The following is a 27284-nucleotide window of genomic DNA, read 5'->3' on the forward strand; positions in this document are numbered from 1 at the left end:
GAAAATAAACCCACTACCCCGCAATTGTATGAAAGTATAGCACATAAAATTATGTACAGTATATAACACTTGATACCGAAAATAGTAACTATGTTACTGGTTTATGTAATTACTGTACTATACTTTCATTGCTATATTAGAGTGTACTCCTTCTATTTATATATAAAAAAAGTTAACTTGTAAAACAGCCTCAGGCAGGTCCTAACATAAGTATTCCAAAAGATGGCATTGTAATCATAAGAGACGATAGCTCTGTGCGTGGTATTTCCCTTGAAGACCTAGTGGGACAGGATGTGGAGGTGACAGACAATGATACTGATGATTCTGACCCTGCCTGTGCCTAGGCACCTGTGTGTGTTTGTGTTTTAGTTTTTGGTAAAAAGTTTAAGAAGTAAAAAAAAATTCTAATAAATGTTTATAGAATACAGATATAAAGGAAGAACATATTTTTATGCAGCTCTGAATGTATCTGTTTTAGCCTAAGTGTTATGAGAGGTCAAAAATTAAAACAATTTCAAAATTCATAAAGTAAAAATTTACAGTAAGCTAAGATTAATGTATTATTGAAGGAAGAAAGAAATGTTTTTATAAATCTAGTATAACCTAAGCGTACAGTAGTGAGCCTACAGTAGTGAGCAGTAATGTCCCAGGCCTTCACATTCACTCACCTCTCACACACCGACTCACCTACAACAACTTCCAGTCCTGTAAACTCCATTCATAGTAAGTGCCCTCTACAGGTGTGCCATTTTTTATCTTTACGCCATATTTTTACTATACCCTTTCTATGTTTAGATTCATAAATACTTATCATTGAGTTACAGTTGCTTAAATATTTGGTAAGGTAGTGTGCTGTACAGATTTATAGCCTAGGGATAAAAGGCTATATGGCATGTAGGCTAGGTGTGTAGTAGGCTATACCAGGAGTGTCTAAGTAGACATTATGACTGCACAAGGAGAAAACCATTTAACAACACATTTCTCAGAGCACAGGCTTGTTAGGTGATGCTTGACTGTATCATTTTAATAAATTGCTTTGTCTTTGTGACAGGCTGTTGCTAAATTTGCTAAATGTTTCAGAAAATATCACAATAGAAAGGCTTTAGTTTTGGTAAGTGAAATTACTAAACCATATGCTTTGGAAACTGTTTATAAAATATACATATATTTGAAAAGTTGCCTTGGCTACCTATTAAAATGTTTCAGTACATGTGCTTTAAGGATTTAGAAAATTCTGGTCTTTCTGTCTCTGCTTAACATTCTTTATTGGTAGAAATATCAGTGCCTAGTAGAATCTAACTGTGAGTCAAATTCATATTCTGGTGTAGTCGTTTCACTTTTTATTGTTGGGAGAATTTTTTTTATTACTGCTTCAATCTCATTGCTCATTATTGATCTGTTCAGGATTTCTATTTCTTCCTGATTAAGGCTTGGGAGGTTATGTGTCTCCAGGGATTTATCCATTTCCTGTATGTTTTTTAGCCCGTGTACATAGTTTTCATAGTATTCACAGATGATATCTTGAATTTTATGGTATCAGTTGTAATGTCTCCTTTTCATTTCGGAATTGAACTTGTTTGCATACTTTCTCTTCCATTTCCGGTTAACCTGGTAGTGGCCTATAGATTTTGTTTATCTTTCCAAGAACTGACTAAGGCAAACATTCTATTATTTTATATATTTAAAAAATTATTTATATTTGGAAACATGCAGTCCTTACCAGCTTGGGCAATAGAGAGACTCCGATCTCTACAAAAAGTGAAAAGATTAGCCAGGCAAGGTATGGTGGGATGTCTGTAGTCCCAGCTAGGTGGGAGGCGGAGTCAGGATGATTGCTTAGGCCCGGGAGTTTGAGGTTGCAGTGAGCTATGAAAATGCCACTGCACCCTAACCTGGGCAACAGAACAAGACACTGTCTGAAAAGAACAAAAGAAAAAAGAGATATGCTCTTCTTGTACTTCTTGGTTTTTCATGACCGTATGGATCAGTACATGTTCAATTTAATCACGCTTTCACAAATTGGCCTTTCATGTATTTTTTTTTTTTTGTTTGTTTTGCAGTTTTGGCCAGGGCTGGTTTGAACACACCACCTCTGAAATAAGTATACAGGGCCCTACTCCTTTGAGCCACAGGCGCCGCCCTGGCCTTTCATGTATTTTGAGATGTTTTATTTTCCACTTGTCTTTTATTCTTTAAAGGTCGGACTCTTTAGTTTCCCTTTGTCTTCACTTAACAAAGTTTCTATTTTAACCTTTTTGATAATGTCTTACACTAACATAGATGTTAATGGTCTAAAGAACATTTTCCAATAATAATACAACAGCTAGCATTTATTGATGGCTTAATCGCAGCACTTCATTTAAAATGACCATGCAAATATATGCTATTTTTTACCCCATTTAGGAAACAGAGGCACAGATATTTCCCACAAGTGATCAGTGGTCACCCAGCTAGTAAACGATAAATCAGGATTTTATAGAAGATACATATTATTTGAGTTCACCCTTGCTCATCTTTATCACTATCTCTGGACAAAGAATATTTTGTAGTGATTAATTCAGTCCTCACAGAGCTTAATAGAGTGTGTTACTGCCGCACCCACGGCACCACAGCCGTAGTGAGGCAGCGCTGTCCGCGTTCTAGAACGACGGGAAGGTGGATTGTGCTCCACGGAGCTTAGCCCCCAGCGCCCCCAGTATGCACAGCATCAGAAATGTTGCCTAGCATGCTCAGTCACCCGCTTAAGTTTAAAGATTGTGGCATCTATTCATGTGTTTGTCATTCTGTACCAGAAGTCTGTTTGTTCTGATAAACTATCAATATGTACTTTCTTAAGAATGAACACAATACACTGTTGATCCAAATATAACACAACCTCATGAGCTTGCTAGACTCAGTGGCACCACTAATGAGCACACAAAGAGGTTCTTCCCACCATAAATATCAGTGAACTAGAGCAAGACTTTTACAAGACATAACCTCCCACAATAAGGATTTGTTCAAACATCTTGCTTCACTAATTTTCATATGTAATACAAATCAATAGAGTAGTTTAATGTTTGACAAACAATCAATTATGAATCAAAGTATAGTTACTAATAAGAGTAAAAATATATAGAAAATATATATAGAAGTAGTCAAGCATTATACATAAAAAAATATGTCCAGCTGTTTTAAAAAATAAGATCATAAGAAACTGAAAAGAGTTGCAGGACTGAGAGAAGTTGTAAGCCTTGACATTCCTAAAGAGGGAGTAAGCAGGTGTTACTGATAATCACCTCCCTCCGGAGAGCAAAACCTTGAAAACATGTAATGCATGATAAACCGCATATACAGACACAAAGATAATTTACAAGCATAAGCAGAATGAAGATTGCATTGTTTGAACCTTGGAAAGAAAATGTATAAATACCAACATATGCTCTCAGTAAAATTTGCAGCTGCATACTTTAACCCGTAGTGTGCCAGACTGTCATTCCTCCGCCGATCTCTCAACCTTCCTCGTTCCTTCTCCCTGCTTTCCCTCGGACTGGAGCCCACCGACAGGGTGGTCCGTGGCATGTTACCTTCAGACCATCACCTTGTTCCAGACATACTTTATTAATATTATTGATGTGACTTAAATTTGTATTTTATACTAATATTATTCTCTTGACTTACAGATAATAAAACCTTTTACTTAGTTTATTAGTTTTTGTTTTTTCTATGATTGCTGTGAAGTGAGGTACATTCCATCCTATGTTGTGCACTTAATGTTGGATGTCAGTGAAGGGCTTGACTTTTAGCATTGAAATAGTTTCAGCCCATTGTTGTCTTTGATTCTTAATCAAAGAAGACCTACTGGGTCTTGATCATTTAATAATACGGCTTCCTTGCCTTCATCCTAGGAATTGACAAATTTGTTAAAGAGCAAATCATTGACAGGTAAAAAAGACTTGGAAAATCTATAGATAAAAGACATTTGAGAGACAGACTACAATGTGTGGATCTCATTAAGTTCCTGATTCCAACAAACTTAAAAAATGGTAATTAAATGAGTAAAAATTTGAGCACTGACTAGATTCTTTCCTGATATCAGTTAATAATTGTTAAATCTTTTTGGAAAAATATCACAGTTATAGGCCTCTAGAGTTTTGGAGTAAAACCAAGATGTAGTCTCTAGAAACAGTTTCTGTTTTGCTGTCCCTGCTGCCTATCATATAAATACAATTTTTTTTCTATTATCTAGAAGACTTTTGAGTTTGTCACTGCTTTTCCCAAAGATACCTGTTAGAAGTTGTTCGTGAAACTATCTGAGTCTGGACTTTTTTTTTTGACAAGGTTTTAAAATCATAGCTTCAATTTATCTGATAGTTATAGGACTACTAAAGTTTATTCTCCTTGTCAGATTTGGTAATTTAATCTTTTTCAGAATTTGTCCATTTTATCTAAATGTTCAAATAGTAGACATTTAGTGAATTTTGAAATACTTTATAGCCGTATCCCATTTTATATTCTTACTATTGTTTACTTGGGCCTTCTACATTTTGTCTTGATCAGAATCTTTACAAGATTATATATCTTACTACTTTTCAAAGTAGTAACTTTTTTATATATTAATTTACCTAATGAATTATTATTTTTGTATATCCTACTTTTAATATATTTTTATTTGATCTGATTTTTCCCTCCTTATATTCATGCTTTATTCATTTGTCTTTCTGGATTTTTTTCTCTTGATGTTTTTTAAATGTGTTTAAAACTATCATATAAAAAATGTAAACATACTATATTTGTTATCATACATAATTTGGTGTATAGTATTTTAATAGTTATTTATTTTAAAATATCTTTACATAATAATTTCTTCGTTGACACATGGGTTAAAGAAGAGTAGTTTAAAATTTTCAGTTGTGGAATTTTTTAGTTTTTTATTTATTTTGATTGTTAGCTTATTGTATTATGGCAAAAGTACATATTCTATACTCTTCTGCCTACCTCACATTATTATGAAGGTTTACACAAAGTTGAAATAAGTATACAGCAAATTCTCATCACCTTTTGCTCTTTCACATACCATATTTTTTTGCATTTAAAAAAGGTTGCAAGCTTAAGTAGACTTGACCTCTAAACACAATAGCGTATCTATTTATTAACTAGAATTCTATATTCACATTTTAACATTAAAGCTACATACAGTGGTGCACAAATCTTAAGTGAACCATTAAATGAGTTTTGGCAAATATACATCAGTGTAATCCAAATTCCCATCAGGACATAGAACATTTACTGACAATTGAGAAAGTGATCTAAGGACCCTTCCTAGTACAAACGTATCTCAGTTTGTGATGTTTTTCTCCATCAAATAGTTTTCTCCATTCTAGAATTTTATATAAATGGACTCATGCGGTGTGCACCCCTTTGTGGAAGGCTTGTTTCACTCACCATGATGTTGTTGAGATTCATCAATGTTGTGCATGTTAGTAATTCTAGAATTTTTATTGTTGAATTTTATTCTCGTATATCTACATTGAAGTTTGTTCATCTATTCTTCTATTGACAGACACCTGGGCTGTTTCCAGTTCCAAGCTAATATAATTAATGCTGCTATCAACAGTCTTATACAAGTTTACTAGTAGATAATGTTTTTGTTCTCTTGTCGAATGCTGGGTCAGCGTGTTATCTTTAACTTTTAGAAAGTGTCAGACCTTTTTTCAAAACAGAACAATATATTTGTTTATAAAATTTAGTTCATTGCTTGTGTTGTTTAAATCTTTTAGAACTTTATTGATATCTGATTGCTTGTTTTATCAATTACTGGGAAAGGTACATCTAATTTTCTTAAACGATGTTGATTTGTAAATATTTAAATACTTCAAAAATTTTTTGATTTATGTATTTTTATTCTTCTAGAATATTTATCTTTTTAAAATCAACCTATTGGGATCTTTATCTTTAGCCAGTTTTTTTCATAAAGGCTATTGTGATCTGATATATTGAGTCATCTTCTAGAGGCAGAATGAACCTCCCCACCTCCTTAAATTTGGTTTGGATTTTGAGATGGATGATGTCACACACATATCAAGAGGACATAAAGTTTTCTTATTTATACAATGAAGCTTTATTGCTCTCATATCCTCACCAATACGTGGTATTATTGGTCTTTTTAACTATTCCGTTTGGATCATGACCATAAGTGATATCTTATGGTTTTTATTTGTAACTGAGGATGCTGATAACTAAGGATGCTGAGCATCTTTTAATTTTAGTGTTTGAAATCTATATATCTTCTCTGGTGAAGATACATACTTTTTGTCTATTTAAAAAATAGAGTTTATTTATTATGGAGTTGTATGAGTTCTTTGTGTATTCTGGATATAAGTTCTTTATTTGATATATGTTTTGAAAATATTTTTTTCCTGTGTGTGAGATACCTTTACATTTTTTAAAAGCAGAGGTTTTTAATATTGATAAAATATAATTTATTAGTTTTTAAATGTCTATGCTTTTGTGTTGTATCTAAAAAATCTTTGTTAAGTTTAAGGTCATAAAGATTTTTTTCCATGTTCTAATAGATGTTTTATAGTTTTGGGTCTTGTCTTCGAATATCTATGATCCACCTCTCTACATTGACCACCTCCTTAAGTTGACCTAATTTTCATAGACTTGACATGCATCATATATACCCCGTGGAAATTCCTTATATTGCTACCTCTATGTGTTGACCAGGGTGTTATATAATACCTTGGTCAACTTACAGAGGTTCTATTGTATTTTTGATCTGCATTTGGATAAAAAAAATCTACTATAAGTGGACTTGCACAATTCAAACCTGCGTTGTTCAAAGGTCAACAGTGTAATATATGTTCCTTATCCATTCATATGTTGATGGATGTTTAGGTTGATTACATATCTTGGCTACTGAGACAAATTTTATAATGAATATAGGATCACAGATTATCTTTTTAGCACACTGTTTTTATAATCCTTAGATATATACCCAATAGTGGGATTCCTGAATCACATGGTAGTTCTACTTTTAATTTTTAGAGGAATCCACGTATTGTATTTCATAATGGCAGTATTAATTTACATTCCCACCAACAGTATACAAAGGTTTACTTTTCTGCACACTCTTGCTAGTACTTGTTAACTTTCATCTTTTTGATAGTAGCCATTTGAACAGTGTGGATGATATCTCAATGTAGTTCCAATTTGCATTTCTCTAACGGTTAATGAGGTTGACCATTTTTTAATATGCCTATTAGCCATTTGTGTGACTTCTTTTGAAAAATGTCTACTCAGGTCCTTGGCCCATGTTTTAGTCAGGTTTTTTGTTTTCTTGCTATTGAGTTGCTTGAGTTCCTTACATATTTTGGATATTACTCTTTTCTCAGATGTATGGTTTGCAGATGTATTTTCCCATTTCATAGGTGAACTCTTCACTTTTTAAGAAGAATTTTCTTGCTGTACAGCTTTTTGGTTTGATGTAATACCATTTGTCTATTTCTACTTTTGTTGTCTGTGCTCTGAGGTCATATACAGGAAATCTTTGCCCAAACAATGTCATTAGCTTTTTCGTTATGTTTTTTCCTAATAATTTTACTATTTTAGGCTTTATATTTAAGATTTAAATCCATTTTGAATTGTTTCGTGTATATGGTGTAAGATGCAGTTCTAATTTCATTCTTCTGCTGGTGGGTATATAGTTTTTCCACTACTTCTTCAAGCATCTTGACAAGTTTTTGTAAGGAAAACTCGTCCACAATCAGCAGGATACAGAAAATGCTTTCTAATTGTGCATCATATACTGAAGCATGAATTTTTATGCTACTGGAAGAAACAAAACTTATTTCTTGTTGGCAATAATATGTTGATTGTAATGGTTCCTGTTTTGATTAATAAAGATGTATTTGAGCTTTGGTATAATAATTTTAAATTCATGTTCCAAAACCGCAATTACTCAGCAGTTCAAGTGCCCTAAAGATAATGAGCGTCTCTTGTTATAGCACACACAAGTGTAAATCTGAAAGAGTGAAGGCACTCTATGAACAAATGTAGACAAGTGAGACTTTGAACCTAGAGCTGTAATAGAGATTGATGTTTGTCATCTAAGTGTTGTAGTGAGTCTTTCGAAGACATTTACTACAATTCTTTAGAGCAATAAAGAGTCTATGCCAGGTACATAGCAAATAATAGCCCCCTCATGTCTTAAGAGTGCTTGGGGAAAGGCAGCTGAGAAATATACTCATGGTCTGGTGATATCTTGGTCAAATATATTTTTAAATATTTGATTTTATTTTTCAATATTATAACAGGGATTGTTTTCTTGATTTCCTTTTCAGATAGTTCCTTGCTAGTGCATAGAAATGCTGCTGATTTTTGTATGTTGAAACTTTACTGACTTTGTGACTTCTTGCAGTTGTTTTTTTGTGGAGTCTTTAGGATTTTCTATATAACATCATGCCATCTATTCTAATGGGGAAGTGATAGCAATAAACAGTTCAGCTTCTTCTTTCCATTTTGGGTGTCTTTTATTTCTTTCTTGTACATAAATCCTCTGGCTATGACTGCCAGCACTATGTTGAAAAGAAGTAGTGAGAGTGAACCTCCTTGCCTTGTTCTTAATCTTAGAGGAAAAGCTTTCAACTTTTCACTGTTGAGTATAACCGTCAGTGTGGCCTTGTCATATAAATGGCCTTTATTGTGTTGAGATAAATTCCCGTACATATTTTTTTTAGCATTTTCATCATTAAATGATATCTAATTCTATGAAATGCTTGTTCTACATTTAATGAGATGATCATGTGGGTTTTTTTTCCTTTAGGCTGTTAATATGGTATATTGTATTTATTGATTTGTGTATATTGAACCATCATTGCATTCCTAGAATAAATACCACCTTCTTGTGGTGAGTGATTGTTTTAATGTGCTGTTAATTCTCAATTTGTTGAGGATCTTTGCATCTGTGTTCATAGGGATATTGACGTATAATGTTCTTTTCTTATAGTGCCTTCATTTGGCTTTGGCAGTAGGGTAATGTTTGCCTTGTAAAATGAGTTTGAAAGTTGTCTCTCCTCTTCATATTTTTGGAAAAGTTTAAGAAGGATTGGTGTTAATTATTCTTTAAATGTTTAAAAGAATTCACTAGTGAACCATCTATTCTTAGGCTTTTTTGATTACTGATTAAATTTTCTTACTCATTTTGGTCTTTTTCTTCATTATTGGTTTATTTCTTCATGATTTAGTCTTGGTGGCATGGTTTAGGAATTTATCCATTTCTTCTAGGTTATCCAACTTGTCAGTATATAATTGTTCCTGATATTTTCTTGTTATCTTTTGTATGCCAGTGGTATCAGTTGTAATGTCTCCACTTTCATTTCTAATTTATTTTTTGAGTATTTTCTCCTTTTTTCTTAGTTTAGCTAAATGTTTATCAATTTTCTTTATCTTTTCAAAAAAATCAATTTAGTTTTGTTGATATTTTGTGTTGTTTCTATTTCATTTATTTCTGTTTTGAACTTTATTATTTACGTTCTTCTACTATCCTTTGGCTTAGTTTTTTTTCTCCATTTTTTAGTTCCTTGAGGTGTAATCTTAGTTGTTTATTAGAGATATTTCTCCTTTTTGATGTAGGCATTTATTGCCATAAATTCCTGTATTAAAATTGTTCTATTGTATTCCATAAATACATAGGTTGTGTTTAATTTTCATTTCTGTTAAGATATTTTTTAATTTTCTTTTTTTTTTCTTCTTTGACTCATTGGTTGTTCAGGAGCATGTTCTTTAATTTCTACATATGTTTGAATTTTTGAAATTTTCCTATTGTTCATTTCTGGTCAGAAAACATACTTGATATGAACTCAATCTTTTTGAATAGTTAAGACTTTCTTCTTGGTTCAAAATGTGATCTATTTTGGAGAATATTTCATATGTGAGAAAAATGTATATTCTACTGCTGTGGATGGAATATTCTCTATAGTTCTTTCCGGTCCATTTGGTCTTAAAGTGTAGTTTAAATCCAGTGTTTGCTTTTTGTAATTCTGTCTGAATGACCTCTTCTTTGCTGCAAGTGGGGTACCAAAAGCCCCAATTCTCACTGTATTGTAATCTGTCTGTCCCTTCACATCAGTTGTATTTGTTGTATATATTTAGGTGGTCAAATACTCTGTACATTTATGGGCATATTTATAATTATTATATTTTCTTACATTGATCACTTTATGATTGTATTATGACTTTGTTTCATCTTACAGGTTTTGACTTGACGTTTATTTTACCTCTTGAAGGATGGCTATCCCTGCTTCCTTTTGGTTTCCGTTTGCATGGACTACCTGTCCCCATACTTTCTCTTTCAGTCCAGGTGTGTCCTTAAAGGTGAAGTGATTCTCTTGTAGGCAGCATATAGTTGTTTTTATTATTATTATTATTATTTTTGTTCGTTTCGCCTCTGTGTGTCTTGTTGCTTGGAGAATTTAATCTATTTACATTTGAAGTAATTATTGATAGGTAAGGGCTTACTATTGCTGCTTTGTTAATTCTGTTCTGGTTGTAGAGATCCTGTGTTCCTTTCTTCTTGCTGTATTCCTTTGTGATTAGATTTTTTTCTGTACTGGTATGCTTTGCTTTTCTACTTTTACTCTGCTGTATCCACTGTAGGTTTTTGCTTTGTGGATACTATCAGGCTTACTTAAAACATCTTATAGTTATAATAAGATATTTCAAACTGAAGACAACTAAATTTAGATCACATAATATAACCTTATATTTTTACTCCGCCACCAACCCTCACATTTTATGGTTTTGATGTCACAGTTTATAACTATTCATATTGTATATCTCTTAGTAAGCCATTGTACCTATTATTATTTGCAATAACTTTGCTTTTCAGTCTTTATACTAATGTTACAAGTGATTTATACACAATCATTACAGTATTAGAATATTTTGAATTGTACCGTATACTTTCTTTTGTCAGTGAATTTTGTACTTCATACGTTTTAGTCTCTTTGTTAGCTGATATGATTTAGCTTTAAAAAAAAAACCTGTCAGGTGCTACCTTTAGATAATTTACATTTAATGTAATATTCAATATACTTGACTTTAAACATACTATTTTCATTTTTTCCCTCCTATATCTATCGATTTCTTTTTTTTCCTTTTATGATTGTATTTTTTCTCAATTATTGAGTTCTTTAATGTAATTATTGTTATGTTTAAAGTTAGGTCTACTATTTTATTATTTATTTTCTCTATGTTTCCTTTGTTTCCCGTTTATCTTCTTCTGGGTTATTTGAATATTCTTTAGTATTCCTTTTAAACTTTATCTAACTTAGTATTTACTGTTATCTCTGTAATTTTTTGAAGTGATTACTTTATGAATCACAAATATATACTTAACTTTAAAAGTCAGTTGTCTTCTAATATTTGTTCTTTTTCTTGGTCTTCATCACTTCATGATACTCGTAAGTGTGGGTTTCTTTAGGTTTTCCACCCCTTTGTTTGTATTTCATCAACCTAATTGATTTTGTAGAATTATAGATTTTATTAAATTGGGGGAATTATTTCTTCAAACTAATGTTTCTGTCTACTGTACTGCCACCACATATATCAAACTCTTACCCCACTAGATTATAGTAGTTAATATTGTCACGTAGGTCCTTGATTCTGTGTTAATTGTTTTTTAGTCTTTTGTTTGTGTGCTTCATTTTGGAGAATTTTTTATTTCCATATCTTAAATTCACTATCCTTTTCTCCTATACTATCTAATCTTGTATTAGTTCTATTCAGTTTATTCTTCATTTCAGGTATTATTGTCATTTCTGAGCATTCCATTTTAGTCTTTTTAAAAATCTTTCATCACTCTTCATCATACTCATGTTTTATGCAACATTATTGAACATTGTTTGAGTGTATTTCTAATAGGTTTTTAAAACATTCTATTGTGGTAATTCTGTCTTTTGCATTATTTCTGGGTCTCTTCCTATGGATTGATTTGGGTCCTTCACACTTTAAACTTGTTGACTGTTAGATTTGGGTGGATTTCTTTCAGGGATTTTAGACTTTGTAGTAACATGCAGTTAACTTACCTGTGACCAGTTTGAGTATTTTGGCAGTTTGCTCCTGTGGCTTGTTAGAGTGGATCCAGAGCAACTTTTAATTTATTGCTTATTTATTTCAGTATGATAGTCCTTCTACGACTCAATCTAACCCATTCTATAGTATGAGGTATTTTTTCTGTTGTTGTTTGGAATGCAAACTATTCCCATTCCTGTGTAAGATTCAAGAATTATTTAGCTTACTAGTTTTTTGTGTTGATCCTTTTCATAGACTCAAGTAGTTTTCTCTCATGCACATGCAGATCAGTAATTAGGTAAAGACTTAGGGAACTTTTTTGTAGATCTCCTTAATTTTCTCTCTCTGTAGTTACCTCATCTCTGATACGGTTTAACAAACTCAAACTGGTTTGGCTTCTTTAAACTCTAATATTTGATCTGTCAACTCAGTGAGATCCCCAGACTCTTTTTGTGATCCCCTATCTTGTACTATGGCAAGGGCATTGCCTTCAGCTGTGTGCTTTGGCATTCATAGAGCTTACTTTGTTTCTCCTTTCTTAGAATCACAGTCTTACGCCATCACAGAATCACATTCCCATGCTACATGTTAACCAGTATCTGTAATCATTTTTCTTATATTTTTTTCTGGTTTGAATTGTTTATGGCAGGAAATTCAGTGCTTTCTAAATTATTCCATCATGGCCTAATCAAGAACTCTTGCTGTATTTGAAGCACTTTTACTTTTGATTTTGCCAGTATTATCCTGGGTTAGTTTATATGTTCACATGTCTGTTCTCACCACTATCTTTTTTCTTTTTTTTTTTTTTTGGCAGTTTTTGGCCAGAGCTGGGTTTGAACCCACCACCTCTGGCATATGGAACCAGCGCCCTACTCCTTCGAGCCACAGGCGCTGCCCAGTATTTTTTTCTTTAAGGGCCTACTTTTGAGTCAGTGATTTACTTTTTTTTATAAATTGGGAATATAATAAAGAACACTCCAAATTAAAAACAAAATTTATGCATATGGAAATAATAGTATACAAATGATAAGCCCATACTTTCTCTCAGGTGACTTATATTTTGTTTCCTGGAATGTTTACTGAGACCTACTGATTACTTAAAACATTTACACATTTCCAAATGCCAAAAAAGGAATATAATGAAAATGTGAATCATAATTAACCTTATATTTCAAGTTTGTCTCATCCCTGTATATGAATGAAATTATTTCCTTAATTTTTTCATTTGAAACTAGCATGCCACTTGTGAATTTCTTATTGAACTACTTGTGACTGACTATGGATGAACACTGAGATTGCATTTAAGGATGTACATTTTGGTGTTAGACCTGTGTCGTGGCTCTCATACTTCTAAAAATATTTTTTGTTTGGTAGTTATTTGAGTAAAATATTGTATTTTATGATTAATTGTCCTGATTACTAGTAAACATATATATTTTTAAAATAAACCGTTTATTTTGAGATAATTATATATTCATTTACACTTGTAAGAAATAGTAGCAGAGTGATTCTTTGTACCCTTTTCACAATTTTATTCAGTAATAACCGCTTATAAAAATGTGCAATATCACAACCTTTGGTATTTACATTAATCTTCCGATATTGTTCAAGTTTTCCAGGTTTTACTTATACTTATTTACATATATGCGTGTGTATATATGCATATTTAGTTCTGTGCAGTTTTATACAGTTTTCTTTTCTACATGGATTCTTTCATTTGTCTGCCAGTTAAGTTATAGAATAGTTCCCACATTCCAAGGAGTCTTCATATTACTCTTTAAAAACTACACTCACTTCCCTTCTACCTGAGCCCCTCTTACATCTCAACCAAGGACAACCACCAGTTTGTTCTTCATTTCTATAATCTATAAATACAAGCATATTGTATACATGGGCCATGTATATTTAAGTTTTTTGATATAGTAGTGGCTGATTCTCCTATTTTGTTTGATATCTGTTTGTTTATTGTTTGTTGTGCCTCTGTTTCTTTTTACTTGCTTCCTATGGGTTATGTGAATAATTTTTAGGGTTTCATTTTGCTTTACTTACAGTGTTCTTGAGAGTATTTCTTTTTAAGCAGTTTCTTTGGGTATTAAAATGTACATAGTGACTTATCACATACAGCCTACTGGCATCAAGATGTCAACCATCTCAAGTGAGGTATGGAAACCTTGCTTTCATATACATCACTTTACCTTCTCCACTTTTAAATATAATTATCTTAAGGATCAGAGGGTATTACAATTTTTGTCTTCATCATCAAATATGATTTATGAATCTCATTAGAAGTAGTCTATTTTGTGTATTTATATTTGTGGTGTATTTGTTGTTCTTACTTCTTTCCTCCAAGCTCTCCTTCATTCCTCTTTCAAGAATTTCCTTTAGCTGTTAGTTGAGAACAGACCAGCTAATGACAAATTCTTTTATTTATTTTTAATGTGGGAGTTTTTCCATCTTAATTTCTGAAGAATAGTTTCATTGAGGGCATAATTAACACATTATAATCCTTTTTTTCCCCAGCACTTAAAAATGCTATGCTACTTTTTTACTACCTCCTTGGTTTCCGATGAGAAATCAATTATTAAACTTGGTGTTTTCCTATAGGTCATTTATCAGTTTACTATGGATTCTTTCAACTAAAGACAAAGATTTCTTTTCTGTCTTAAATATTCGAAGTTTAATTATGATGTGTCTTGGCATGGATTTCTTTGGGTTTAACCTGCTTGGAGTTTGCTTATTTTCTTGAATCTGTAGGCTTATGTCTTTTATAAAATTTGAAAGTATGTGACTGTCATTTTTTAAAATACTCTTTTCAGCTCCATCCTCTTTTTTCTCTTCTTCTGGATTCTGACGATATGATATGAATGTTGTTAGTTGTTTGTTATTGTCCCTAATGTCCTTGAGACTCTGTTCACTTTTTTTTCACCCTGGTTTGTTTTCTTCAATTTAGAGATTAGATAAATTTTATTGATCTGTCTTCAAGTTAGCAGTACCTTTGGTCTGTTATTTTCTCCTTGCTATTGAGCCTACCCAGTCTGTTTTCGTGTTGATAGCTTTTTCACTCCCCCTCCCAAATTTGTAATTGCTTATGTAATATTTTTATTATGGTTTATTTAAAAATTCTAATTAGATAATTTCTATATCTGATTTATCCATTTTTCTTCCTTATTCAAGTTGTGATTTTCCTATTGTTAGTATGCAAGTGATTTTGGCTTTTGTATTGGGAACCTCTGGGTCTTATTTAAATCTTATTTTAGTATTCAGGTCTTGTGGTGGGATTTCACTTTCCAGTCTTATGTTTTGTAGGAAAGGGAAATGCTTTCCCTATATGCTCATTATTAGTTGGTGCTAGGATCTTATGATGTTCTTCATGGGACTCCTGTTCAGTCTGGGGAAAGTGAGTAATATTTTCTTGCCAGGTTGGGGATTGGGAAAAGCTGGGCTGGAGTAGCTTTCTTCTGTTGCAGAAGGAGGTATCATAAGACATCCATCCTCTAGACCCTAGCTAGTTTGCCTTCCTCTTTCCACCTCTCATAATTATTCTTTGATTGTCTCTTGTACTATTTCTATGGTCTGTGGGGGAGAGCGGGAAAAATCAGTCTATACTATCTTGTCACAAATACTGACTTTTGAACCTTTGATATGTTACTTAATTTTTTAACATTAACATGTTCAATTTCATTAGTTATACTTAAGGGATAACAATAATGTACCCCTCAAAGGTTATTAAATGGGATGAGGTAGTTCCTAAGACATAGTATATGGACTATGTGATAAAGATGCTTCGGCTCATTGCAATTTTATTTATTATGTCATTGTTTTTAAGATAAAATAGAAATCCAAATGAGTAACAATGTAGAGTTTAAGCTTTAAATCACATGTCATCAATTCAATGGAAGGTAGCTAATAAAAAAGTAATAGATGGGACATGGAAAGATGCTCCAAATGTTTTACTAAATGAAAAAACAATTACAATTTTTTTGGTACAAATATATATATGTATATATCATATATATGTGTATATATACACACATACACGTATATACACATACACCCACAACGTATACATATATAGGTAAATCATGTACTTGTGTTTTGTATATGTATATTAAAATATACAGAACTATACTTCAAAAATAGTCAGAATGTAACGAATTGTGAAAAATGCCTCCAGACAGTGGGCTGGGGAAGAAGGTAATGTTCTCTTTTACATTATATACATCTCTATTCAATATTTTTCAGAAAGGAGCAAGTTTATCTTTCCTTATTAAAAACAGAATGAGTAAAAATATGAAAAAATATTTAGTTTGACTACAAATGTATAGTTTTTAGTAAGTGGATAAAGAATATTAATCCAATTATTTTTGATAAGTTATTTACTTAATTCTTCATTGAATCTGTACTAGGAGATAAATGTCTTGTAGATGGAGCAATCACAATCAGATTTAATATAGGGAATTAAATATAAAAGTGTTAGAAAGACTAAAGGGAAGAGATAACTTAGAAGTCTAGAAGTAGCTCTGTATCCAGGCTGTAGCCTATGGGCACATGTTCCTCTGAGGACAGAAGGTACTATTTCTGCTACTGAGCAGAAGCTACCTCTGCCTAGTATTATAAAGCCTCCACTGCCATTACCTACTGTAATCAACTGCCTTTCTGGCCACTAGAGACAAAAGCAAAACCATTCTTCTTCTTCTTCTCTGGGCTCATAATATTATTACTCTCATTAGTGGAACCTAATAGTAATGCAGTTGTCAAGAGAGTCTTGGAAATTTCTCTTTTAGGTTTTCATCCTCAGCAATACAAAGGACTTTACAAAATGTAAAGTAAGGCTAATAACCAAGAAAAAAAGGACCAGGACAGTGCTAAAACTATGTTCAGTGAATCTTAGATTGTTAAGGGCAGTGTTTGTATCATTTTTATTTTTTATAGTATCAGTGACTAATCTAGAGTCTGTCACATAGCAGGCTTTCATAAAATATTTGTTAATTTTTTTAGGATTATTTATGTAATGGATGTAAGAATAAAATTTTCCTTTTTCTCTTATGTATACAAATATTGGTTTTGTAGTATTTCCCAGTTTAATTTCATCTGTGGATGAAATTGTTCATTTATGGATGAACTTGTTACTCAACTTCAACCATAGTACCTAACCTGACACATTTAATAAGTGTATCTTGATTAAAAGAATATTAGGTGCAGTATATTTACTCATTGAGATGTATCATTAGTATTAATATTTTGATAGTTTTGGTGATATATGAGTTATCATTTCTTAATAAAATATTACTTGAATTTCATGATTTATCTTTTTTCTGTTACAGCATCAAACACTTGGCTTGTTCCAGAAACAAAAGGAGCTATTGTCCAAGGTGGATATGGCCATACCAGCGTATATGATGAAATAACAAAATCCATTTATGTTCATGGAGGCTACAAAGCATTGCCAGGCAACAAGTATGGATTGGTGGATGATCTTTATAAGTATGAAGTTAACACCAAGACTTGGTGAGTACACAAAATAACACGTTTTCTATGTTGCCATCATTACTGTAAATGACCAACTTTAACATTGTTTCTCAACTCATAGAAATCCTTACTTTTCATGAATTATTTATCTTACAAGTGTAGATATCATGTTATTTTAGATGAAGAATTTTGTCCACCAGTGTAATTTTGAGCTTTGATATTATCTGTTGCAGAATTTATCCTATTTTGTACTCATATCCTATTGTTATGTGTAAATTTGCAAACACATTTCTTCACTTTCATCATCAAACTTCTGGTGAACTCCAAAGCCTATGATGTTTAGGTAGATTTTCATTTTTTGTTATTATAAACAATGCAACATTGTACAACTTGTCCTCTTCTCATGCACATGTGCAAGAGTTTCTCTGAGTATGTACTCAAAAATGAAATTGCTGTTTGTAGTGTATTCACATACTCAACTTTATTACACGTTGCCAAATTTCTTTTCTAGTCACTATGATAATGATACCTTCCACCAGCAGGGTATGAGTATCCCTGATTCTTCATGTCCTCACCGACACTTGATAATTGTGAGAATTTTTACTTTTGCCAGTCTGATGGGTGTGAATGATACCTTACATTTTTAATGTGAATTCTCATGATTACCATTATGAATAAGCATCTTTTTATGTGTTTATTTGCCACTGTATCTTCTGTTAAGTGAATTGCTTATTCATGTATATAATACTGCTTTTAGGTTTGAAATGTTATTAATTTTTCATTTATTTTCTGGGTAATGTAAGTTTTAAAATAGAAAGTTTGCTATTATATATAGGTTATAATGTATGTATGTGTCAAATATGATGTACTTTTAAAATGTCACTGTTATGCATCTATTGCACCAATATCTATTTTCTTTGATAAAAAGATGAAATTATAATTTTTTTTTCTTTTGGTGATTTTGTTAATTCTCATTGTTTAGTCTACTAAAATGAAGTTTATTATTTATACTTTTACAAATATTAAAATATGTAAATAAATTTTTTGTATACCTTATAAACATATTTCTAAATTTTTCTTCTTGCTATTTTGCTATGTTAGCAAGAAGAATTTTGGTAGAGTGATTGATATCCTATCAGTCTGCTTCACGTAGTTTTCCCATATTATCAATATTGTGTCATACAAAAAGGAAGGTTAGCTTCTGCATGAAGGAAACATTCTAATTTATAGTAATAATAATGCGTATAGCACAGGAAGGAAGAATCTTAACAGAGGCGAATGGCTAAGGGAACAGAACTGGGTGTTATTTGAATAGATTCAAAATGAGAGACTTAACTGTTCCTTACCAACTGAATGAAACATTCTCAGATTTTACATGTTTCTATACCTAAAAAATTTGTATAGTGTATGTTTTGCATAGAAGAATATAATTACAATTCGACAAATTTAATGTGTGAACAAGTGGCATCAAATGTGTGTATCATAGGAAAATTTAATGGAATAGTTTATAAATTATTTGAATGCCTCACTACAAATAAGTTGTAGATATGTAGAAAGATATATTTTAATGGGTCTTTAATTTTTTAAAAAACACTAACTTATAGGTGAGCACTAAATTGACTTTTTTCATTATCTCTACATTTTATAGCATTTTTAGAGTTTTGATCCTTTTGTTACATTATTTGTCAGGTGTGCTGTTATACATAGATTATACTGTGTTTGTCAGATCTGATGCAATTATAAAATGCCACTGTTATGATTTTATTCTGTAGACAGATTTTTTTTTTTTTTTTGCAACTTCAGAACTTCAGAACTGGTTTCATTTTTTTAGTAGATGCACCTAGATAGGCCACTTTGTGGAGACAGTAGGAAATGTTTGGAAGAATTATTCTTTTATAAGGTGAAATAAATTATTTTAGACTCCTACTTCCCCTGAGAAAAGTTAGGACTTTTATCTATTTAACGAATATGAGAACCATTAAGGAAGTGAGAATTTGTGAAGATTTAGGACAGGTATGATGTCAAGGGTTGTAAGACTGGTATAAAAAGCAACTTTTATCCTTGAAACAGTTAGGAATCCTGAAAACTCCTTGAGAAACTGAGCAGTGTTTTTTCAGTCATTATGGAGGAACAAAATGGTATTTCCAAGTATGCCAAGGAAGAGGATCCTTGGTATAATCTTAAGGATTGAATCTGGTTCCTGAAGTTTTAAATTGTACCAGTGAGGATTAGCCTACCTTTGGATCAACATAATCATTTATGATGTGCCTGTAGCCTTAGCTAGATAGCAGAAACAAAAGTAAAAATAATTAGAGTCTCAAAATTATATCTTTGTGTCATATGGAATATCTGTCACAAACTAAAGAATAATAAACTTTAGAAAAAGGTAAGATAGGGCGGCACCTGTGGCTCAGTGAGTAGGGCGCCAGCCCCATATGCCGAGGGTGGCGGGTTCGGACCCAGCCCCAGCCAAACTGCAACAGAAAAATAGCCGAGCATTGTGGCGGGTGCCTGTAGTCCCAGCTGCTTGGGAGGCTGAGGCAAGAGAATCGCGTAAGCCCAAGAGTTAGAGGTTGCTGTGAGCCGTGTGACGCCACGGCACTCTACCCGAGGGCCGTACAGTGAGACTCTGTCTCTACAAAAAAAAAAAAAGAAAAAGGTAAGATATAAAAACCATTAGAAGCAGACATATAGTGCTTGCTTTGTCAGCACCTATACTGAAACTGGAACGATGCAGAGAAGATTAGCATGGCCCTGCGCAAGGATGACATGCAAATTCATGAAGCGTTCCATTTTTACTTTATTTTATTTTTTTAACAAAATGCCAATAATTTATCATTGGTAAATTAAATCTGACAATACATCAAAAGGATAATATCCCATGATCAAATAGGTTTATATCAGAGATGCAAAAATGGTTTACAACATATACAAATCAATAAAGGTAATGCATCACATTAACAGAATGAAAGACAGAAATCATATCATCATCTCAACAGACACAAAAAAGGATTCAATAAAATTTAACATCCTTCATAATAAAAACCCTCAACAAACGAGGCATAGAAGGAACAAGCCTGAAAATAATAAATACCATACACGACAAGCCCACAGCCAACATCATACTTCATGGGGAAAAGTTGAAAGTATTCTCCCTTAAGAACTGAAATAAGACAAGGATGCCCTCTTTCTTTCTTTCTTTCTTTTTTTTTTTTTTTTAGAGGTAACTTTTCTTTATTAAGTCATAAAGCAGTAGGTCATGTATATATTAATGCATTTATGGGGTACAATGTGCTGATTCCATATACAATTTGGAATGCTTACATTGTACTTATTAATATATCCCTCACCTCATTTACTTAATTATTGTGTTAAGACATTTATACGCTATACTTAATAGACCTGACACGTACCCTTAGAGCAGCGGTCCTCAACCTGTGGGTCATGACCCCTTTGGACTGTATTACAGGGTTGTGGCATTAGGAAGGTTGGTAACCACTGCTTTAGAGGTAACTTTTTTTAAAAAAAAATTAAATCATACTGTTACTACAAAACCCTTAGAAGTGATCAAGGAATACAGCAGTGTCTCAGGTTACAAAATCAACACTCATAAATCTGTAGCCTTTATATATACCAACAATAGTCAAGCTGAAAAACAGTCAAGGACTTTATTCCGTTCACAGTAGTGCCAAAGAAGGTGAAATATTTGGGTGTTTACCTAACAAAGGATGTGAAAGATCTCTATAAAGAGAACTATGATACTCTAAGAAAAGAAATAGCTGAAGATGTTAACAAATGGAAAAACATACCTTGCTCATGGCTGGGAAGAATCAACATTGTTAAAATGGTGTTCCATATTTTAAATAAAAAAAAGAGAAGTAGACATACAAGACAATGAAGGTTTTTAGATAAAATTTTAAATAATTATGATTGTATATTCAAGGAATTAAATTTATGGTAAATACTATTAGTAGGGAATTGGATACTTTTATTAAAGAATCAAATGGAAATTCTAAAACTAAAAAAATACATTAAATGAATTAAGAGTTCCTTAGATGAGTGTAACATCACATTAGATATAGCTGAAGAGGAAATCAGTGAAATGGAAGAGATGTCAGAAGGAAATACACAGAATAAAGAAAAGAAAGACAACAGGATGAAAAATAGAAGAGAGAAGGATGTCCAAGGGAAGTGTGGAAATTGTCTAACACACATAATTATTGAAGTCCTAGAAAGGGAGGAGCTAGAGAACAGTCTGAACACTATTGGAAATGGTAGTGAAAAATGATTTTTTTAAAAAAGTTAATAAAAGTAAAAAAAAAAAAAAGAAGTGAATAAAAGTCATCAAGCCACAGATTGAAGAAGTTCCATGAGCACCAAGGGGCATAAGTACATAGACTCTCACACTTAGCAATATTAAAGTAAAAGTACTGAAACCTAAAATATGAAGAGAGAAATTTTAAAGTAGAGAAAGAAAAAAAGACATATTCCTTTTAAAGAAGCACCCCAAAGGCTGACAACTTATTTCTTAGTTGAAAAAGTGTAATCTAGAAGACAGTATGTTTTTAGATAGCTTATAGACAATAATCTTCAGCCTAAAATTTTAACCCAGTCATATATCCTCAAACACGTAAGCAAAATTAGGACATTTTCAGAAAAATAAGAACTGAATTTAACAACAGTAGACTCTAAATAGAGGGAATACAATTAAAATAAATGCTATTGACGTAGAAGAAAAAAGATTCCAGATACTCTATGGAATGTAGAGAAATGAAAGGGATGCCTCGAAATGACTATTATAAAAAATCATGATAATAGGAGAGGATTGAACATACACAAAATTTAAATGCATAGCAACAATGGCACATAAGTCAGAAGAATGATAAATGGATGTTAAGAATTACTAAAGTCCTTGTATCATGTGGGAATTGTAAAAAGAATTTATTAATGTTACACAATATTAATAAAGATTTTATGTTGTGATCATTAAGTAACAACTGTAATAATAGTAAAATGCTGTATATCTAAGAAATTAAGAGAAAAATAAGCAGAGTAAATAAAATAGTAAATGGTACTTAATGGGTTTTGAAAAAGATAAGAAATGAATGGAAAAGGAACAAAGAACAGATGTGACAAATAAAAAGGAAACATGGGGATGGTGTGTTTAAATCCAAATAGATCAATAATTATACTTAATGTAAGAAAATAAATATGCATATTAAATCCAAGAGATTAAATATTCTACTTAAAAGGTTTTTAGTATTGGATATAAAAATAAGATATACCCCTTGGATGGTATATGTACACCATGGAACATTATACAGCCTTAAAGAAAGATGGAGACTTTACCTCTTTCCTGTTTATATGGATGGAGCTGGAACATATTCTTCTTAGCAAAGTATCTCAAGAATGGAAGAAAAAGTATCCAATGTACTCAGCCCTACTATGAAGCTAATTTATAACTTTCTTATGAAGGCTGTAACCCAACTATAGCACGAGAATATGGGGAAAGGGGAAAGGAAGGGGAGGGGAGGGGAAGGATAGGTGTAGGGAGGGTAATTGGTGGGATCACACCTATGGTACATCTTATAAAAGTACATGTGAAACTTACTAAATGTAGAATATAAATGTCTTAACACAGTAACTAAGAAAATGCCAGGAAGGCTATGTTAACCAGTGTGATGAAAATATTTCAAATTGTGCATAAAACCAGCACATGGTACCCCATGATTGCATTAACATACACAGCTATGATTTAATAAAATAAATAAATAAATAAATAAAAAACATATACCCCTTAGAAAAGTATACACTAAATGGAATATTTAGAAAAGTTGCAAATACGATGATGAAAGAAAGATAAATCATGCAATCACTAAACAAATTAATGTTGGTATAACTACAGTAATACCAGACAAATAAGAATTTAAGTCAGACATCTACATGAAAGATGTAATAGCTCTTAACTTATATTACACCTTATAACACAGTGTTAAAATAAAGAAAGAAAAAATTGAAGAATCAAAAAGGACAAAGAACAGTGGAATATTTTAAACTCATTTCTCTTGGTACCTGATAGTACCAGGCAGGAGACCAAGACTCAGCAAGGATGTGAAAGATTTGAACAGTGCAATTAACAATTTTCTCTTATTTAATATTTGAGAATTAGTATCTTATAAATGAACCATATACATCATCATTTCCAAGTACAAAGGAACTCTTCCAGAATTTACCATATCCTGGGGTTTTTTTTCTTTTCTTTTCTTTTTTTTTTTTTTTATTAAATCATAGCTGTGTACATTGATATAATCATGGGGCATCATTCACTAGCTTCACAGACCAAGTCATATCTTGGGTTTTAATGTAAGTCTCACTAAATATAAAAGGATCTAAAAGGATTGAAATCATAGAAATTAATTGACCAAAGTGAAAGAAACACAAAAGTAACTTTTTGCTGGTTAAACAAAAGTAATTAAAACAACCTTAATATAGAAATTAAAAAACCTCTTTAAAAATATTTGGTCAAGGAAATACACCGAAAATTATAAAATTATTTTGTACTGAATGATGACATTTAAAATGTGTATAAAGCATCTATGAGGGACATTTGTAGTTGTAAATGTGTTCATTAGAAAAGATATTTTAAGTACCTGAAAATCAGTATTTTAAGCATCTTCTAAAGAAGTTATAGAATAGCAGATTAATTCCAAGAAATAATAAATATATAAAAATATGATAAAAGAAAGGCATATTAGGTAAAAGTACAATTTTATGAAGTAGCAACCAAAAAGATGACCCAAAAAGCCATCAGAACATAAAATGGTTGTTCATAAAGTGTAATAAAATAGATGAATTATCACCCAGATTAAGAGAAAAAGGTAATAGTTAAATAACTTCTGTCTAGAATGAAAAGGAATATCACTACAGATTGTATGGACATTGAAAGTTAATAAGCATATAATAAGCAAATGTATACAGTACATATGAAAAATTATATAAACCATGACAAGTTTCTAGAAAAAGAAAACTTATCAGAATTGACTTATGAAGAGACATAAAATTGGAATAATGTTATGTCAAAGAAATAGTAATTAGTAATTGAAACTCTTTGCCTTAAACCAAACAAACACAAACAAATGAACAAATAAAAACAAAACAAAGTAAGGTCTCCAATCCCAGATTGCTTCACTGGTGAATTTCCCATGTTTAAGAAATAACATTTCAGGGCGGTGCCAGTGGCTCAAGGAGTAGGGCGCCGGTCCCATATGCCGGAGGTGGCGGGTTCAAACCCTGCACCGGCCAAAAAAAAAAAGAAATAACATTTCAGAAATAAATAACACCAATCTTTCATAAACTTTCAGAAAACAGAAATAATTATCTTGAGATTTATGAGGCCAGCATAATCTTGACGTAGAAACACAAGAATGATGTTACAAGTAAGGAAAATTATAGTGTTATATTTTTAATGAACAGATGAAAAAAATCAGGTGATTCTGGCAATTTATGAAATAAATAATAGATCATTTATGTTCTTTTAAGAACAATGAGGTTAAAAAAGTATAAAATCTGGGTAATTAAAAAATAAAGAGAATTGAGAAGTAATGATCTATAATCTTAAAAGATGCAGAAATGGTTTAGATAAAATTTGACATATATTCATGAAAAAGCTGGTGAATTAGGAATAGAAACAAATTATTCATGTAAAAGATACAAAGAAACAGAAAACCTATACTGTAGCTGTTCTGGTGCAATGTAGCAAGCTTCTCTGTTAGGTTTGGCAATGAGTTTAGGTTGCCCACCACTACTACTTTTATTCAAAATTGTATTTGAGTCCTCGTCTAGTACAATAAGGCAATTAAGATAATATAACGTAACATAGGATAATATAAATGTATGAGCAGTAGGTTGGTGCATATAAAGTCAGTGTAAAAATCAATCAAAGTGTAATTCTGTACACTTGGAATAATTGAAGAACGATAATTTAAGAACAATGTAATTTATGATACCATCAGGAGATCAATAAAATGAGTAAATCTAATAACATATGTACAGGCTTTCACATATTTATAAAATGTGAGAAATTAGAGAAGAACTAGGTCAATATCAGACAAGCGTTGTTGCAATGACAGGGGAATAGATTAATGCAGCAAAAAGGAGTCCCACATACAGACCTACACACTATGGACACTTAATCTATATCTTTGACAAAGTTGGCATTAAGAGCAGTTTTTTCTTTTTTTCTTTTTCTTTTTTTCTTTTCTTTTTTTTTTTTTTGTAGAGACAGAGTCTCACTTTATGGCCCTCAGTAGAGTGCCATGGCCTCACACAGCTCACAGCAACCTCCAACTCCTGGGCTTAAGCGATTCTCTTGCCTCAGCCTCCCGAGTAGCTGGGACTACAGGTGCCCGCCACAACGCCTGGCTATTTTTTGGTTTGCAGTTCAGCTTGGGCCGGGTTTGAACCCGCCACCCTCGGTATATGGGGCCGGCGCCCTCCCGACTGAGCCACAGGCGCCGCCCAAGAGCAGTTTTTTCAGTAAATTGTTTTGGGCACAATTAGAAAAGGTGAATATTGAGCCCTACCTCACATCATACACAAAAATCAGTTTCAAATCAATTGTAGATCTAAATGTGTAAGATTAAAAAGTAAGTATTCTAGCATAGTGGTTCTCAACTTTCCTAATGCCATGACCCTTTATTTAATACAGTTCCTTATGTTGTGGTGACTCCCAACCATACAATTATTTTCGTTGCTACTTCATAACTGTAATTTTGTTATGAATCGTAATGTAAATATCTGATATGCAGGATGTATTTAGGTGACCCCTGTGAAAGGGTCGTTCAACTCCCAAAGGGGTCGCGCCCCATAGGTTGAGAACCTCTGCTATAAGACATGCTACAGGAACTCTTCAAATCCAAAAATAAGCATGCTAACATTGATTGTTAGTAAATATTGTAATCATGATATAGCTACTATATTTATCTGTAGTATAAAGAATGAAAGACAAAACTATGAAAAATAATAATACCTACAACATTTTGTTAAGGCCTAATTGTGACATCAAAAATTAAGACTAATGGGGGGGATAATGGAGTTCAAATGTATGTTTTAAAAGTTTTTGTCCTTTTCTTTGCAATCAAAGTTAAGTTGGTGTGAGCTTAAAACAAGGTTGAGACCCACTGTTCTACATGATATAGAGGAACTATCTTCATTTCCATGAGTAAAGAAGATTTCTTATAGAGTATTTTACTAGTATTAATAATAAAGGAAAAATGATAGACTGAACTATGTTTATGTCTACAAATGATAGTAGGAAGGTGATAGGCAAGCTGTAGTGTGGGAGATATTTGAAATGCATAAAACCAAAAATGTATTTTTCTCTTAAAAATGTAGAGAAGTACTACCAATCTATAGGAAAATGTCAGACAACTTAATAAAAGAAAAAAATGGACAAGAGACTTGACCAAGTACTTCACAAAAGAAGATACCAAAATTGCCGAACTACATATTAGATATTGCTCAACCTTATTAGTTACCAAAGCAATTTAAATTAAAATCACTTTGAGGTAACACTACATGCCCACTTAAACTGCTAAAATTTAAAAGATCACCAAGTGTATGTAAATTTGTAGAGGCACTCAGAAAAACCTTCAATACATGCGCACACACACTAACACACAAATGTAATGTATGTATCCTATGAACTAGTAATTCTACTTCTAGTTATACAGCTATAGATTTGCACTACAGTTATGTAGGAG

The 27284-nt window shown here is 32.1% G+C and overlaps 1 protein-coding gene and 1 non-coding gene across 4 annotated transcripts in view; both read left to right on the plus strand.

Annotated features, from left to right (window-relative positions):
* The window catches only part of ATRNL1 (attractin like 1), a 723386-nt gene that overhangs the window by 102079 nt on the left and 594023 nt on the right, over nucleotides 1-27284 (plus strand). For all 3 annotated transcript variants that reach the window (XM_053583939.1, XM_053583938.1, XM_053583937.1), the window contains exon 9: nucleotides 17379-17562. In XM_053583939.1, the coding sequence (XP_053439914.1) occupies nucleotides 17379-17562 (184 nt within the window). The remainder of the gene's footprint in view (nucleotides 1-17378; nucleotides 17563-27284) is intronic.
* Nucleotides 20217-20322, plus strand: LOC128582749 (U6 spliceosomal RNA). Its single transcript, XR_008379195.1, has one exon. It is a non-coding gene; the product is annotated as a U6 spliceosomal RNA (small nuclear RNA).

The sequence above is a fragment of the Nycticebus coucang genome, chromosome 3 (assembly GCF_027406575.1).
Source record: "Nycticebus coucang isolate mNycCou1 chromosome 3, mNycCou1.pri, whole genome shotgun sequence".
Lineage (NCBI taxonomy): Eukaryota > Metazoa > Chordata > Mammalia > Primates > Lorisidae > Nycticebus > Nycticebus coucang.